General features: G+C 39.7%; 1 protein-coding gene across 1 annotated transcript in view; it reads left to right on the top strand.

Annotated features, from left to right (window-relative positions):
* ADAMTS2 (ADAM metallopeptidase with thrombospondin type 1 motif 2) overlaps positions 1–19,054 on the top strand; it is a 361,463-nt gene that overhangs the window by 329,810 nt on the left and 12,599 nt on the right. The window contains exons 15-21 of the mRNA XM_054976819.1: positions 510–590; positions 4,805–4,968; positions 5,526–5,682; positions 7,714–7,846; positions 11,732–11,939; positions 15,323–15,452; positions 16,470–16,559. Coding sequence (XP_054832794.1) covers positions 510–590; positions 4,805–4,968; positions 5,526–5,682; positions 7,714–7,846; positions 11,732–11,939; positions 15,323–15,452; positions 16,470–16,559 — 963 coding nt within the window. The remainder of the gene's footprint in view (positions 1–509; positions 591–4,804; positions 4,969–5,525; positions 5,683–7,713; positions 7,847–11,731; positions 11,940–15,322; positions 15,453–16,469; positions 16,560–19,054) is intronic.

Raw genomic sequence — 19,054 nt, 5'->3', positions numbered from 1 at the left:
GAGGAAAAAAACCACTATCTAGTCATTTGGCTGTTTCAGCCTCTATCCCTTTTAAGTGTGACATTCCAGCAAGGAGTAAGATGTTAAACTTTTTGTTGTTACTTTCAGCCAGAGCTATTTACATAACTAAGAGCTGGAGAGCTCTGTGTTTGGGGGCAAGAGATGATATACCTCCTCTAGTTTTCCTTTTGCCAGACTTTTACTAGCATTGCAACCTGTGAAGCATGTGTAGCCCCAATTAATAGTATCCACACAAGAGTATCCCATTAGTCTTATATCAGAAAGACAGGTTAACTTATCTATGGAACAAGCTGAAAGTTTGTAATTATTGTTTTTTAGGCATCAGATAAAATTACATCTGTGTCGAAGTTGGCAAGGAGTAACATACAATCATGTGAGGGAATCAGTTTCACTGCAAACAAATCAGATGAAAATATTCAGCTCTTGACACGAATGTTACAATTCCTTTATTTCTAATAATTCATTTTGTTTCCAACTATACTCTGCAGGTTACATTAAGATGTTTGAAATTCCAGCAGGTGCAAGGCACTTGCTTATACAAGAATCTGATGCCACCATTCATAATCTTGGTGAGTGATAAATTGGGTATTATTTTTGTTGTCTATTTTATGTAGGTGTGCTTTTGCAGACAAGTTGGAACTATTTTTGTTTTTTTCACATCTATTTATTTTTATATATGTATTTATACCCCACTTTCTCCCCAGAGGGTCAAAATGGCTTACAACTCACATAAACCAATATACAAAACAGCAACACAACTGCAGGCTACATCTTGGGGTGGTCCTGGACTCATGTGCTGGCTTATCTGAAGGCCTGGGCTGTAAGCCATGAGCAAAGAGTCAAGCTCAGGCCCTGTGGCTCATGTCCAAGAGCCTACACCTTTGGCTACACTCAAGCTTTATAGATAGCTGAACAGGAAGGGGGTGAATCCTCAGCAAGATGGTACTGCTGATAAAGGTGTTCCTCCTTCCCTCTCTGTCTCCCCAATCATGTAGAATCTGGAATTCCATACCAAACATTACTGCGGAAAAGTCAGTTAAAAATAGTTAAATTCAGAGTTGCAATGGATCTTGATCAAGAGAGTCAGACACTTGTTCGCTTTTTAGAAAACATTTACTCTAAAGGAAAAAAGGTACACGGGATCCCTACAAAAACAAAGAACATTCCCTACATCTTTACATTATGGAGTACAAACTTAGACAGCATGAGTAAATGGAGAATCTGCTTCTTCTTGACCCTTAGAGAGAAAGTCACCTGACCTATTAACCAATAGTAGTTTCTCAGTTTCCCAGGCTTTCAGATAGATGAAGCTATTGGCTCTGTGCCAGGTTTCCTTCCAGGTCAATACAAACAGGGAGTACACTGGGTAAACACATTAACCCCATAATGACTGAATGTCAGACCTTGCAACATATATTCCAACAAAAATAACCCCATCACATTTGCTTTATTCAACAATCCAGAGTAGAGAATTTGAAAAAAATTACATAGAACATAGCAATATTCCCTAACAAAAACGAACCTTTATTTTGATATTGCCTTTATTTTGGGTGACAGTTACTGTCCAACAGCTCAGACAAGGATCTGCCCAAGGATGAGATGCCAGAGACTGAAACTTTATGCATGCCTTGTATTTTTCCATGGGATCCTCCCCATAACACTGTAATTTCCATTCTGAAGTTACCTCTTTATGTGTTACTGTTTCCTACGAATGACAAGAGCCAAAAAACTACTGTTTACACAGCCTGCCTTTCTGCATGTTTACTCTGAAGCCCCACATGAGCGCAGTCAAGAAAGTGGACCCCAGGATTACAGAAATCTGATATCTAAATTTTCATTGTTCTACTACTGGTTCCCAAATTTGTGATGAGGCCATAATCTGAACTATACAACAATAGCAGTGCAATCTTAAATGGAGTTACACCATTCCAAGCCTATTAACTTTAGTGTATTTAGAAGAGCATAACTCTGCTTAGGGTAACATCGTAGCACAGTCTTGAGGGTTTCTAGGGCACCTGCTGATTGTAATTAGGCACTGAAATTTCATCTGGCAAGACCCTTCCAGAGTCAACCTCCTTTCAAAAATTATGTTGTCTTTGATGTGGTAGATACCACATTGTAGCATTGCAACCCAAGTTTACTGCTTTTAGGAATGTTGCTTAATGTTCATTTTCTATTAAGCTGCTCACCAAGCTGTGTTTTGCATACATCTCCACAGTCTCTTTCCTGGTCTATTCTCTTTCAGATGCTGAGCCATGAATAGCAAATATGTTCAATCAATCACAAAGCTTAAATAGTAATTTAAATCCGCTCCTTACAATTCAATGTATCAATATCAGACAATGTCTTATAGATTATTATTAATTAGAAGTGGATTCAAACCAAATGGCCCTGATAACTGTGCTATGAATCACCCAAGTTTTTGGTATAGTAAATGCTTCCTCTTACTGCTATTCTGTGCAGCTTCATAGGACTAATAGCATTTTTGGTATAGGCTCCTTGCTTGCACTAGACAAGCTGTTTCTGGAGAATCATGAGCAAGGTATAAACCTTTGATTTTGTCAAGCCTGCAAAATGTATTGATGCTGACAACTCTTTGAGAGTGGATCACACACTCAGAAGATGTATGATTAGCTGAGCATCAAGGAAGGCAGGCAATGCATATGAAAACCTCATTTCTGGAATTACTATTTCAAAATTAGAAGCAGAAAGAGAGTTGAAAGGGGCCTTAAATTTTTGTGTAGAAATTAGCTAGGGATAACAGCAGTGCCAAGGTCAGCAGTGAAGGCTGCAAAAGAAGTTATAGTTGAAATGTAAAAAAGAGATAGGATAAGATCATAGAATCTCCAAGTTCAAAGAGACCTTGTTTAATCCAGTCACCTTCACCTAGGCAAGATTTGTTGTACTTACCATGTCTATCAGGTGATTCAGTGAGGGAGATTTCTTTTGCTATGTTCTCTTCTAAATTTATAAAACTTTGTACTCCCTTGTCCTTAAACCACAGAAATGGCACCAGAGGTGTTTTTAAAACTTAAAAAATAACTAGTTAGTTTATTAGAGGGGATAGGTTAGGTGAAGTCAGGAGTTGATTTTTTGGAGATAAAATTCGACAAATACATATCTATAGTTCGCTGAGGTTCAGAACATGCACAAACTTCAGTTCTTCTACCCTTAACTGTTACTCAAGGCTTCTGTTTTTAGGATTTGCTCCCTTGTTCCCCCACCCCAAGCACTTAAGTATACTTTTCTTTTTAGTATTCTCTTACTTTTCTGGGTCTAGGAAGGCTGGTACCCACTTTCTAATACCCCAAACCCGCTCCACACTCCAGTGCTTCCATCAGTTCTTAACTGTATCTGAAGGTCTCCACAGACAGTTTTCAATCACACCTGGCCAGGGATCTCTCCACTCTCAGAACTATCTCCCTGTTCAATTGGGAAGGGAACTCTCCTTAGAAGATCTACCCCTCTCTCTTGGCTCATTTGGGAGTCTGCATATACTACCCAAACTGCCTACCAGCTTTCCCAGTTCTCCTGCCGGTGTTGAAACTGCTTTCCCTTAGGACTCTGTCTCTCAACACCCCTCACAGAATCACTCTCTCAGCTCAGCTACCCAATTTGATGTCTAGGAGTAGCCTGCCATTCAAATCTCTCTGACTCTGAGAGGGATTAAGTCTTAACAGTCCTACAAATGTGTGTGTTCAGACCTTCCAGGCTTTCTTTAAACTTGCAGACCATCACACCTGTATAACTAAACAGGCCTTGACCTGGATAGCACAAGCTAACCTGATCTCATTAGATCATGGAAGCTAAGCAGAGTCAGCTCTGGTTAGTACTTGGATGGGAGCCATCAAGGAAGTCTGGGATTACTACATAGAGTTAGGCAAAGGCAAACCACTTCTGTTTGTCTCCTGTCTTTGAAACCCCTGTGGGATCACCATAAGTTGGCTGCAACTTGATGGCATTCTTCACACACACACTCACACACAGGTAGATTTAGTTATAATTTTCTCAGAAAACAAGCAACTTTCAAGGGGATCTCAGGGCCGAACTACGCACCTGCCGTTTGCCATCTGTGAGTGCCACATGGGAAATCAGTTCATAGAATCATAGAATCATAGAGTTGGAAGGGGCCATACAGACCATCTAGTCCAACCCCCTGCCCAGTGCAGGATCAGCCTAAAGCATCTCTGACAAGTATTCATCCAGCCTCATCTTGAAAGCACTACAGGGGTACAGTTGGATCAGGACATTCTCAGTTCTTTCAGCACCTTAATTTTGGGGGTTCTTCTGAGTGAGGACTATATAAAATGGCCCATATGAGACTGATCCTCCCTCACTTTTTGAACACCAAGTGATTATTTAATTTGTTTGTTTATGTATGGATAAAACAAAGTAAAATTCAGAGACTAAGCACCACAGAAATATTCAATTCCAGTGGCACCTTAAAGACCAACAAGACTTTCAGGTTATAAACTTTTGAAAGTCAAAGCTCCTTTTGTTAAATCATACCCTGAGAACCCTAAAAATCTTGTTGGTCTTTAAGGTATCACTGGACTCAAATCTTGCTGTTCTACTGTAGACAAACATGACTACCCACCTGAAACTGTATCAGCACTAGACACTGAACTATAAAACAGTATGCAATATAATATTTAGTAATATTCAATAAACAAATAAGAACTTATATGGAACAACAGAGAAATCTTCTAGCCCTTTTTCTTCCTTCTGAGAATTAAAGTAAGAAACACTCCTGAGAATTTAATGTTTGTCATGTTGCTTCTAGCTATCAAGAACAGAGAAACAGGGAAATTTATTTTAAACGAGGACAACTATGTGCCAGATTCCAAAATGTTTGTTAATATGGGTGTGGAATGGGAATATCGGAATGATGATGATAGAGAAATGATACAAACTATGGGTCCCTTGCGCAATGGAATCATCGTTCTGGTAAGTTGCTTGATAATGAGTATTCCCAGCTTACATTAAGTCATACAAATTACTGTTAAGGATAGGCAGAGAATACTTAACAGTGTCCAACCAATAAATATACTGTAGTTGGGCTCTCTGTCTTCAATGGCACCTTGTTGCAGTCATTGTCGGTGGGGTTGGGATGTGTCAAGGGGAAGTCATTGGCTCATATCAGGAAATCTCTACTTCCCCTCATTCCACTGGTAGGGTTGGGGAGGCTTGGCCAGCCATATCAGACTTGGAAGAGGGAGCAGAGGAAGCAAAAACAATTGAAAGTTCCCCAGGTTGAGCTCATGCTTGCTGTGGCTATTGTCTCATTATGTGTCTCTTCTCTTCTGCCTACCTAACTGATTTCAATTAGACTTATTTTCAAGAAAGTAGTTTAGGATTATCACCATTTCAGAAGAATAAACATTTTAATCTAGACTTAGTTTTGAAATTCTAAGCCTTGCTTATGTTAATTTTTTTTTTAATGGCTTTGAGAAATTCAAAAAGATCTTGCTCACTCAGAATGTATATCTTATCTGTCTGACAAGGTAATTCCTCATGGTAGTGTCAAGATTTCACTGACGTACAAGTACATGATCCATGAAGACTCTTTAAATGTTGACAACAACAATGTTTTGGAAGATTCAGTAACGTATGAGTGGGCCTTGAAAAAATGGTCACAGTGTTCAAAACCCTGTGGAGGAGGTAAAGAACAAATGCTAAACTGATGAATAGATATACCTTTTTGTTAGTTGCTGAATCCATGCAATTTATTGTGTGATTAACATCTGGTTTACATAAACTTGTGTATCACATGGTTTTTCATCTCTCGATTGCTCATCATTTGATGACTGGCAGCTGAATGTGTGAAAGGACTTCACTGAAGAATACAATGATAGTTTTATCTAGGAGTATGCACCCCCCTGGGGAATCCAGATCCCGGTCTCAGGGATCCTCCCCAAAAATCCAGGATTCCTGAAATCCAGAAATGAGTCTGTGATCCAGTTTGGCAAGATTAGAGAATCCCAGATTTATTTGACCATTATTCTCTATGAGGAAAACTATCCAGGAGCTATGGGGGGGGGGCATTTTCCAAGCAAACTTCACCAAATTTGCAGGGAGCCTATTCCTGAAGGTATTCATTGTTTTCCTATGGGGGAAACATTTCCAAGGAGGCTTTCAGGCAGAAATACACAGGGGCAAGGCTGCCACTGGCCAAAGGCTCACTTCCAGTGTAAGCTCAACCCAAAGAAATCCCAACAGAATGAAACTGAAGCAAAGGGACCAACATCAAACCAGAGAATCATGCCAAAACTAATAATTCTACTCAAATCAAACAGAAGCAAGAATCACCAAAGTGAAGCAAGGGGACCAACATCAACCAAAGAATCATGTCAAAACAGAGAATTCTACCCAAACCAACTGAAGCAAGGGACACTTGCAACATAACCCAACCAAATCAGTGCCACAGAAGCCAGGCAGACAAGGAGAGCTCCTGCGTGGACTGGCCACTCTCCCCTCCCATCTGCCAATGCTTCACTCTTTCCTCCCTTCTCACACTCCCCTCTTGGAAAAAATGTGGGAGAAGACAGGGAAACAGTCAGCCACTGCTTCAACTGTGTTTCCAGGATTTACTCAGATTAAAATGAATTTTTCCGGGGTCTTGATCCGGAGCCTGGATCAGATACAGGATTCTCTAATTTGATCTGGAAAAGACAGATTTAGCTGGGTCAGCAAAAAATCTGGCTTTTTTACCCAGCTTCCAGACCCGGATCATGCTCCCACAGTTTTATTTGTGGCACTTACATGTGTGAATATTCCATGAATCCCAGGGCTGGATTAGCATGATTTATTTCTCCTGCTTTAAATACTCCATGAAAATGGAGAGCTATAAACATTTCAGCTTACATTATTACTGTCAGTTATTCATATCATATTGCCCAACTAGGAAAGGAACAGCAGATAAGAGTAGTAGAACAGTTCAATTGAGAGGTAGGACAGTTCCATTCAGAAACAGAGGTAAATGAGTAGTAATGAAATTTTGAGGTGTTGCATATTCGGAGCAGAAAAGGTAAACTCTACCCCATAGTAAACCAGACCTTTAGGAGGCTACTACTCTGTGCCCCTATCTGTTTGAGGGAGATATGTGCATCTAGATCACATCCTGTTCACTCATTTTTTTTTGTTCCCAGGAGTCTACTTAGCATGAGATTTTGTGTGTCTCATAAACTGTCTCATCTGCTTCTTCCCCACCATTCCTACATGGCATGTAATAAGTACATTGGAATATCCATGTTTATTTCTCTGGCCTAGTTCACTTGCAGGATCCAAAGGATTGTTTGTGAGGAGTATAGTGGGACTCCATCAGTTCTCAAAGTTATGATTTCATGAAGTGATGACTGCATGTGGGAGGTGGAATGCAATAGCCATTATTGGTGCTACAGTGAAACTTGAATAAGAGCTACCACAATCACGCAAATTATGGAAATCACATACCTCCCCTGATCCTTACAACTGGTGCCTCCGCATGATCCCAGAGAAACTAAGAGTCCACTGGCAACTTTACAGAATCCTGTAAATATTTATCATCTTAACTAACCCAAACAAATAAAACCCATTTCTATTCTGAGTTTGACAGGGATATGCTCCAATGCATTTTAAACCGTCGAATAAGTAAACTTTAGTTGTGTGGAAGAGATTTAAAAGTTTAAGATTAAAAATAGTCTCTTTCTTAAGGTCATCAGTTTACAAAGTATGGTTGTCGGAGGAAGACTGACCACAAAATGGTTCATCGTAGTTACTGTGAGTCCATCCAGAAGCCAAAGCCCATTCGCAGAGTGTGCAATCTCCAAGAATGTTCTCAGCCAATGTAAGCATTTCACTTTGCTGGAATAAATCATCATCATCATAAATGAAAACAGAAACGCCTGTGGTTAGCCTCAGATGATTTCCTACACTCCTCCTTTTTGGTTATTTATTTGTTTGTTTAAAATATGTATAAACTTGCCTTTCAGGCATCCCAGGACACAAGGGATGCTTGGTGTACAGACAATATTCTTGTGTGGTCTTGAATATCATGATAGAATATAGAGGAACAAAAAGCCAAACATTGAGAAAGAAAAATCCTAAGAGGCTCTACTCAGAATCATACTCAAGCCTGTTCAGTTGGGTTTACTCCCAGGAAAGTGTATTTAGGATTGCAGTGTGGTCTTTCAAAGTCAAAAGCAGGACTTTGAATTGTGCCTGGAAGAGAAGCCTTTGTACTTTTTGGAGCACTTGTGTCATGTGATCAGTGTAACTCACACCAATCAACAGGTAAGGTGCCACATTATACGCCAAACAAAATTTTCAATCAATCGTGAAGGGCATTTAGAGTGCAGGATTTTTTTTAAAAAACTATTTGTGAGTTTACAGAGGAATGAATGGTGGTAAATCTAGATAGAGACAGCCTTCTCAAACATGTAGTTTAAAAACTACCACAATTCCAAAAGTGAACCTAGAAGCACTTTAAGCTTGTGTTTGCCTTAGGGTGCCTTAGGTTTCACCTTAGGGTGAAAATCAGTCATCTGAAACTGCCACCACCCATCTCTCTTTCTTCTAATCTAGCACCATGTGTCATGTGATATAATTTCCCAGTCCCTGCTTCACATAATTGCTTATTGAAAGCAGGATTAGGGAAGCACAACCCTTTTGCAAGGTGTTACCAGGAAGAGCAGAAATTAAGTGATAGCAGCTACAGTCTTTTGTTTTAACATCTAGTCTTGAGACACATAGAGGAATTTGAGTACTGTGTATAATGTGTCCCTTTTCTATTCAAGCCTCAAGCTCTATATACCACATGGAGTATTCTGTCAGTACTGTGCTCTTATCCTTTTCCTGGTCTCCACTTGGTACAATAAACTTGACATTATAGTTGCATATATGAAGCTTCCACTATTTCCTTTGCAAAATTTCACTGTCTGATCCAGAGTTTTACAATCTTTGGGTTGGATCTAGTAGAAAATTTCTACTGACAGAAGGAAGCTTGATTTTTTTCCTACTCCCATTCCCATTGCAGACCTCCAACTCCCCCTCATGCTGTTCCTGGGAGCCCTCTGTCCCCCAAGACCAGTATTTCAGGAGAGGGAGGCATTACAGGCTGAAGAAGGAGGGTGGAGTTGAGGAAGCTTCACGGGATCCCACCCTTTGAGTTTTTATATCTTCATTCCCAACTAGGGTTACTAACTCTAGGTTGTGAAATTCCTGAAAGTTTGGGGGTGGAACATGGAGAAGGTGGATTTTGAGGGCAGATGGAAGCTCAGCACCCTCTAGAGTATACCCTCTAGAGTTACCATTTTCTCCAGGAGAACTGATCCTTGTGGTATGAAAATAAATTGTAATTCTGGGAGAATCTCTGGCCCTTCCTGAAGGTTGGCCACCCTGTTCTCAACTCTATCTCAGCAATAAGGTTATTCATGATTCTTCTCTTAACGCTGTGATAGTTGTGACCTTTGGTCCTGTAAGGCTTTAAACTTTCTGTTGTATTCTGTAATCTACTGAATGTAGAAAAATGTAAGAAACACAGAGGCTAATCTTCCATTTGTTACTATATTACAGTCAGGATTTAGAAAGGCTTTAGAGCTGCTCCTGAAAGAAACAAATATGTTGTTTTGAAGTCTTTATAATGATAGAACAAACTGCTTGGCTGTGGCTATTGTTCTTTTCCACACAGTTCTTAGTTGATGGTTGAACTGTTGGCAAATCTGAAACAGCAAATTAATCTCTAAGAATGCTGCTGCTGCTGCTGCTACTAAGCTAGCGTCTGCTAACAACCCTTATTTTAGTTTATCTCTCTGTTTGCTTCCACATGTATTATTTAGAGTGTTACCAATAGCTGTTGTTAGGAAGCTGGAAGGAAATTCTGTTCTTTCACTTTCAAGGCAGCTGCAGAAAAAGTTGTTTTAGGAAAAACACAATGTAGAATAATTAGAGTGTGAAATGAGATCACATATCTTTTGTATTTATGGGATATTTGTTTGTGTATGGTGTCACGGGTCTTGATTTTATCATCAAGTGAAGAAGTCAGTAAAATGAGTGAATCACTGTAGTCGTATGTGCTTGCCTGCTAAAGGATAGAGGTCTTATGTTTCAGGTTTTATCAGGGCTGCCAGGTCCTTGATCCCTCCATATCAGGGGGATCCCCCAGCTCCTGCCAGCTGCTGCCTCCTGCCACTGCTTACCTGGCTAGTGGGAAGAAAGGCACTTGGAAAGGGGGAAGACAGTCCTGTTGCGCATGTGCAAAGCCCACCTGAATCACTGGAAAATGATGTTATTTCCAGCATGATGTGGAAGTGATGGATAGCAACAGGGACTGATTCTCTAAAACTCAGAGCATCAACCCACAGAGCAACCCAGTGCTTCCATGTTGTGCCTGAAATTGTATCACTTTTCTGTGATGCAGGAGCATGAAGGAGCACATGGCCATGGGGATGAGTAGCCCCCCTACCACCACCTGTCTCCTAGTTTGTCCTATGGGGGACTTGGCAAACCTAAGTTTTATTTTTATTTTGTTTTGAAAATGGTTAATAAGCAGTAGATATTTAAGCCAAGTTATTCTTGGAGAACGTTAATTAGGGTGTGAGAGATTAGTGAGGATTCTACCACAGCTTACTTTTGTGAGCTTTCTTTAACAGGCACAAATCAAGAGCTGACCTGAGGGTGTAATCTTAAACAACCCTAAACTTATTAGGAAGTATGTCCCATCGAACTCAGTGGGATTTACTTCAGAGTATACATTATTAGGATTGTACTGAAAATTACTAATCCATATGCACGAAAAAATAAAAGCATTCAAATATCAGATTCAGCTTTAAATGTGGTGAAAGAAAACAATTTGTTCTTCAAATAATGCCATGAAAAGACATTCTTAAAGCAGTTTCACTGGCTTTTCAGTTTCTTATACCTCATTTTGAGTAGTCCAGGCACATTAACCTGTGGGATACAAGAGTGCAATTTTGCAGTGACCAGATATTAGAAGCCAACTCCAGTTTACCTCTATATTTCCAACTGCTTGAGTCAAAGCATACAATATAATCCAATGTTCATCGTCATGCACTTCTATTCCAGTTCTTGAAAACAGAAACTGTCTGAATGACATATATCTGTGCTATCAATCAAAGGAGCTGGAAAGAACAGGCAGTATACTTCTTTTCTGTTCTGGAAGCATATTTATGTGTCATAATGACCAAGCTTTCCTATACTACTGCCCAGTGGCTAATATTTCATTCTTGGGAAAGGTGCTTGAGCTGTTGGTGGCTATGCAGCTTCAGGCAGTCTTTGATTACCTAGACCCAGTGCAAAAGAAATGCATATTCCCTTCCATACAGTGTGATCATGCACTTGTACTGCACTTTTTCCAAAATATCAGCATAATACCAGTTTGATAAAGATTGTATTGGGGACAGAGCATAATTAGCACATGACATCATGTGGATACTCCAAAAAAGAACACTAAAGTTTAGAAGCCAAAGTGGGGGGAAAACTTTTGTGTGTGGAAGTGGCCCCAGTTAAGACTAACATATACCTTAAAGATAATTTTTATATACACCCTTCTCAATCGATACAGTATCTAAGGATTATGTTCTTTGATATCTATACAAGATAAAGTGTGAAAAGCTTTCTGTCACTGAACATTTTAAATTAATAGATTTTTTAAAAATATTAGCAAGGCCTTTGATGGATAAACTTACTTTCTGGATTCTTTTCATTAAACCAGATGGGTTACTGGAGACTGGGAGCCCTGCAGCAAAAGTTGTGGGAAAACAGGCTATCAGATGCGTTCTGTACGATGTATCCAGCCACTTCATGACAACACAAATCGTTCTGTTCATACCAAATACTGCAGTAGTAATCGTCCAGAGGGTAGGAGAGCTTGCAATCGAGAACTTTGCCCTGCACAGTGGCGGATAGGACCCTGGTCACAGGTAAGCAGCACTCTGTAGCATTGTTTGTTTATACTGCAATTTAGTTTTTTTAAATAGTAGTGAGGATGCTGTCAGGTAATTGCCAATTGACTAATGAACAAGTTTAAAGATTGCTCAGAAGCCCAAACAGTTCGAATTCTTGTCATCCACAAAGCAACCTTGAAAAATCTAATAAAATGAATTGCATAAGCTTTGTGTTTGTTGGATTGTTTCTATAACTTTGCAGCCTTAAGTTTAAATTTTGTGTGTGTGTGTTTGTGTTTCAAGTGTTCCTAAACATTTAGCATCTAGCAAGTTAAATGTAAAGCACAGATGATCAAAAGTTGATCTACTTTCAATTTCACAGTGTCTGGATCCAATAAAGCTTTACATGCTAAGAATAATATCAATATGTATTGTTGAAGGCTTTCACGGCCGGAGAACGATGGTTGTTGTGGGTTTTCCGGGCTGTATTGCCGTGGTCTTGGCATTGTAGTTCCTGACATTTCGCCAGCAGCTGTGGCTGGCATCTTCAGAGGTGTAACAGCAAAAGACAGAGATCTCTCAGAGATCTCTGAGAGATCTCTGTCTTTTGGTGTTACACCTCTGAAGATGCCAGCCACAGCTGCTGGCGAAATGTCAGGAACTACAATGCCAAGACCACGGCAATACAGCCCGGAAAACCCACAACAACCAATAATATCAATAGCTTGTAGATCTGTGTATTCATCCATATGGTGGTGAAAATGTCATCAAGTCACAGCTAACTTATGGTGACTCCCAATGAAGTTTTCAGGGCAAGATAACAGAGAGGATTTGCCATTGCCTGTATCTGCCTAGAGTCCCTGGTCTTCCTTGGGGGTCTCCCAGCCAATTACTAACCAAGGCTAACCCTGCTCAGCTGATGAGATCATGCTTGCCTGGGCATACCCAGATCCGTATACATCTATGTAAACTAGAATGTACAGTCCATCAAAATCTGTGAAGTATTCAGATTAGGACCATCCAATATTTGAACCAAGGCATGAGAGAATTTTGGGACTAGTGCTGAAGAAGCAGAGGACAAAACCAGACTGATTGTCATGTCTGATTCATACATGCCAATGATATTTCTGTATATTTTATATTGTCAGGGGTAACTCCATTTTGTATGCTTCCATAGAATCTTATTGCTAGCATTTCAATGAGTTCTCACTCATTCCCAGGTGCCTGGGTGTTTACCAGTTAGATTTCCTGCTGATGCTATGTCTTCTCTCTCTCTGGAACTGATAGCAAGAATGCAGGCTGTTCTCACACATATCACACAGCACCAAGTTGTTTGGGATAAGGGAGGGGGGATTGAGCAGAAGTAGAAGAGGCTTGTAATTTTCCTATGTAACCATTCTGGTCAACTTTCTACTAGAGCTACCTAGGGGCCTACCTTGCTCTTAGGTAGACCTTTGGATCTGATTATGGGAAGAACTGATTTCTGAATAAAAGTATTTAATCACGCATCAATGTCTTGTTGCAATGAACTAGGGATCTGTCTGCTGTAGTCTGTCATCCAGAGCCTGACACTGATGCTCAGCTGGCAGTTCAAACATGACAGGAGCTTAACAGGGGGCTGTAGGAAAGCTTAGTCAAAATAACAAAACAAGAATTGCATCAAGAGTGAGATTAGGGAAGCTAGCAGGTACCCTGAGCATCCTGGTACATAATACCTGGAACGAACAGACTCAAGTGCCATCATCACCACTTGGAGAGTCTGACTTGTCCCACAATTTTCTAGCAGCCTTACCAAGTATGCTCAGTTACTGATTAATTGCTAATGTTGTAAGTAGCTATAAACATTTCAGTTGACACTATTCCAAAGTTCCCACCCCCCTGGGTTTGGATGTGCGCACACTTAACATACTTATGAACAGAAACTTACCCATTCATTTAGGTAGAGAAGGTAAATCCATAGGCACAAAACAATAAAAGGATTGGACATATAGTTCTATGTATTCTGTGAAAACGACAAGGAAGTCATATGTAGACATGGGCACAAACCACATTACGAACCAAAAAAACCCACGAACCGCCCAATCTTCCGTTCATGATCTGGCGGTTCATGAGCATCCATGGCCAATGAACCAGCGTTCATTAGAGGTGCAGTTCGGTGCGTTCTTCCGCCGTTTGTGAAGCCAGACAGTCAGGCACCATCAATCAGTTCCCTTGGAAACGGAGCTGGGGGAATGCCTGAACTCTGCATTCCTTCTGTCGCCCTGGAAACCAGAATGGAAGCCCAGCTTACCTTGATCGGCAGGTCTTCCTTCCAACCATGGAGCTGCAAAGTGGTTACAACCTTGGAGAAGACACCCGAGGGAGGGAGGGGGAAGGGGCCATGGGCACTCCAATCTCATCCCTGCATACCCTGATAGGCAGCTCTGACGGCCAACCACAGACCTCCTGTGTTGCTCAATGGGACCTCAGCTTATAAAAAGCAGTGGGCTCCCAGGCTTGGTTTCACTTTCAGTGAGCAGTGGAGTGTGACAGAGCTGTTGCTTGCTACTTGCTTGCCTTTGGGGAGACAGACAGAGAGAGTTTAATTGGAGTTTGGATCCCTATTGCAATCTTGACCAAACTTGGGTAATGGCTGGAGGAGAGCTTGTTAAACACTCCCCGGGAATATGGGCTCTCTAATTCCAACAGGGGCCATTCTGACGCCCACGAACCACGAACCTTGAACCGGTTCAGCAACGGGAAAAGTTCATTGCGGTTTGCTGGTTCGGGTTCGTCGTCAGCACCAAACCACAAACCACCAGTTCATTAAATTTTTTCGGTTCGTGCCCATGTCTAGTCATTTGGTGTGAGGAAGTGCTATGTGGACAATATTGCTTCTGTGCCTGGAAATGATGATTGGGTTTGGGCATTCATATTTAACTTCAGTATATATCACTAGATCTAGAAGAGTACAATCCAAGTCCAGAAGCACTTTAAAGACCAACAAGATTTCCAGGGTATTTGACAAAGGGAGTTTTGAGTCTTGAAAGCTTATACTCTGGAAATCTTGTTGATATTTGAGGTACCCCTGGACTCAAATCTTGTTCTTCTGTTGTAGACCAACATGGCTACTGACCTGAAACTATCACTAGATCTCGTTATAATGGAATATGAATGATGATGGATAACGGAATAATTGGGTTCTCAAAAATCATTGAGTTGGATCTTAAGGTTCTGCTGTGTTAAGAAGACTTCTGTCAGTGCAACAGGTTTCTTCTTCCAGATGAAGGTTGCCTCTGTCAATGATTGGCTCCTTGCATTACAGGAAAGCTCCATTCTTATTGGAACCAGAACTTTGGGGTCCAAACTTATAATACATGCTGACAGTGAACAAATAATGCAAAAGAGACTTTTATGCTTAATTTGATTTTTCTCTCCAGTGTTCCGTCACCTGTGGTAATGGCACTCAAGAAAGACAAGTGCTGTGCAGGACAAGGGAAAACATCATTGGTTTTTGTAAAGATGACAAGCCTGATACAATAAGGTTCTGCAAATTACCTTTATGTCCCAGTGAGTGCTAAGCTGTTTTTATTTTTTGTGATACTTGAGACATTGCTACAATTAAATTTACTAGTAATTTTTAAATAACATTTTGTCTGGATGAAAAGGAATGTTGGGTTTACTTCTCTATAGTCAGAATAGTCTGTCTTTCATATTCCCAGTGTCAGTAAATTTGAGCCCATATATATGAATATTTTTTCTGGGAGTACCTATATGTATGGATATCTTTTGGGGAGGGGGGTGGTACCAGCTGGAAAATACAACAGACCAATGAAAACCAAAGGGGAAACAGTGAACATAATGATAGCTATTGTTACTAGGAAGCAGGTATCTTTTGTCAGTGAATTTTGCATGGGCCAAACTCCTTGCTTTCAGGAAAATTTGGCACTGGAAATGGGGTAATAGTGTACGCCAAAGTTTTGTTTTTTAAAGATTACCTTGAAATTTTTTCCTTTTTTCCCCCGACTCCTACTTTTTCATCTCTTGAGAAGTTAATTTCCCTTGCAGGGTGCAAAGAAAAAAGAAAAGGAAATAATTTGCCTTGTTTGGCATTCATATGATTATTTAACATCTTACACAATAATACACTCAGGTGTGCCTCAGAAGGTACCCAGGTGACAACGCGGAGTATCAGGCAATTGGAGAAATATCCTTTGCTGTCTGTACTCATCTGTGTCACATTCACACATCACATTTTCATGCATATACTTAAAAACCCTTATGAATATCCACATAAACAAAAGTATATAATACATTTTTCCTGTTTTTTGCTTTTCTGAAAGCATTTCCAGTCATTACCTTTCAAGCTTGCAAGTGATTAATTCAAACAGAGGTGCCCAAAACTTTGACAATGGATAGTATAACGATATTTTCCTATTTCTTTTTAAAGACAATTATCCTTTTAAAAAATTAAACTTGGAACTATTAATTCTGTTTATTCAGACAGGGTTTTTTAATGTTGCATTACAAAGCTAGAACTGTGTTCATACTTCTTTCTTCCCACTTTCCACCTCATTTCTGTTTCAGAAAATTCATCAGATACATCAAAGAAAACGTACATGATACAATGGCTGTCAAGACCGGACCCCGATTATCCTATCCAGAAAATATCTTCAAGTAAAAGACCCGTTTATAACTCTGCCTTTGCTCTTAAATGCATGCCACATCAGATGTGGACTTTGCCTTCTGCTCTGTTCTTCTTTCTATATGGAAAATTTCCTTGAATCTGCCTAGTTTTACCTTGGGCTGCATCTTTTTTTCCCCTGGCACTGGGCCTTGGCACGCAGTGTCTTTCTTCTCTGGAGGTTGGATAGCACTGGTAATGGAGGTGTTGAAGGTGTTGAATGTGTGGCATGGGACCTCCACCGCGTGTTGCAAGTCCTCTGCAAAGTTGAGCTGGTATCAGTTTGCTTGGTGATGGTGAAAAAAGGTTCTTAGCTGGCTCATGATTTCAGTTGGATGATGAAACTGAGAACTTATTGTGAATGTGATCGCATCACAATAATGACACCTTGTAGTGCTTAAGTTCTCCTTTTATGTAAAGGTCCTCTATCTCATAACAGGTTAGCTTCAGTTTTCTTGCAGGGCAGTGAAACAAAATGAAAGTATTCATTTCCATCTTCTGTTAGCCTCATTGTTTCCACAATCATGCTTCACAGCATAAACATTCCTGGCTTTAGAATTTGAATTTGTTACCATGAAGACCACCTTATTCCAAGTAGCTGACGCTCTCACAAATAGCGCTTCTGTGCAATGCTTTAAGTGAAGCTCCTTCACTTGTGTGTTTTTTCTTTCCAAAAACTGCAAGTGTTTCTTCACACAGTTTTGCCAGGATGTTCTTTATGTTCTTTTTAAAAAGCCAACTGAAAAACAGTACAACAAAAACCGTAAGTGGTCTATGCTCTGGGTTGTGGTGTGTCGTATTTTAATATAGTTGAGACAGTATGACGTTGTACTATGCAATGTCAAAAGTTGCTCAACATTGAACTCTTTATACATCATTACATCCATCAGTCTTTTTTCACCATTTGCATGTTTGACTTGACTGGTTGTGTGTGTGTGCGTGTTATGTATGTGTGTGACCTATCAGTGTGTGTCAACTGGCAAACATAACAGTGTGAACAATTACAAAATTACCTCAGTTTTTATTGCTTTGTTTCATTTTGCATAGGGGAGGGGAAGTAAGAAACTACATTTAGAAAAATGCCTTAAAATTTAATTGTGTTGGCATTAACCACCAATTCCAGCTTTAAATATGTATGCTGGTACCATGAATTAATATTCATGTACAGCATTTTACTTGAATGATAAAACAATGAAGAATATTTGTGTAAGAAAGGAAAGGGTTGTTAAAACCACAACAAGATCCAATATGAAATTTCACCAGTTTTTACTGACATTACTTCAACATACATTTGGGTTGAAGATCTATAACACTGGTCATGAAACCATATTATAATATCAAATAGCATATCATTTTCTAATATAGCAGACCCTAAGTACCATTGTGAATTGCTTGCTACCGTTCTTGACCAAATTATATATTTTACGAAGGTGGCTTTGCGGATCTTTACAATGTAGCACTTCAAAATTGTCATTATCTTGTGATCACATATTTAAATTTTGCTGTTATTATGATGATTTCAACATGTGAGTAATTTTACATGGCAACGTCAAAAGGCAAAGACATGTTATCTGGCACTGAATACTGTTATGTAAAATAATTGGTGTTTAACTGTTATAAATTTATTCATGACTGTTAGTAACCTTAAAATAGACAACTGTTAAGTGATGTTCAAGAGATGGGTGGCTATAGAGATGGTGCAATAAGGTATCTGGGCATTGTGCACTAGGTCTATATGCACTTTGGTTTATCAGGGATATTTTATTAGTGTTTTGTATGTACTTAACATAATATTAAAGATGTGCCAATTCAGTTTGCTTTTCAATACTTTTTATGAGGCCAGTTGAAATGTGTACCAAAGTGACTGTGCAAATGACTATCTTTTTCTTACTGTTGAGTTGGAGACATACTTACAGTCTGTCGTGCATACTGAAAAAAATAAAACAGGATGAAAGTTCAGCAGCTCTGGTGATTTTACTTTAGGAAGCAACATGCATTTTATCCTGAGTGTATGAATTGCAAGGTTTAGGAGAATCGGCAAAGTGTCTTGTGGCATGTTAAAGACTTTGTCAGATGCAAGTGGACACTTTTCCACAAAGGCTTCCACCACAATAAATCTTAGTCTTTATGGTGCCCCCAGAGTCATTTTGTGTTTGTTGCAAGAGACAAATATGTCTCCCCTTCTAGAATTGTCTCTATGAAACATCAAGCAGATTCCTTTATATGTCTACTTCACATAAAGGACATAATTGGATAGTAGGAATTAATTTACCTCCTGGGACTCTGAGTTGGATCTACATGTTTTGGGGCGGTTGTTTTTCTACAAGGAAGTAAGGCATTTTTCTAAAGATGCTTCGACTGGCTTTTATACTGAACAGCCAAAAAAGATCCTAGCATAATAACTAGTTTGAAAAATACATATAAAATATGTCATGACTGTCTTATGCTATCACATTTTTATAAATATAAAGAAGAAACTGTCTGTAGC

The sequence above is a fragment of the Eublepharis macularius genome, chromosome 4 (genome assembly GCF_028583425.1).
Source record: "Eublepharis macularius isolate TG4126 chromosome 4, MPM_Emac_v1.0, whole genome shotgun sequence".
In the NCBI taxonomy this organism is placed as follows: domain Eukaryota; kingdom Metazoa; phylum Chordata; class Lepidosauria; order Squamata; family Eublepharidae; genus Eublepharis; species Eublepharis macularius.
The sequence above is the reverse complement of the archived record's forward strand: the minus strand, read 5'-3'. Positions and strand labels throughout refer to the sequence as shown.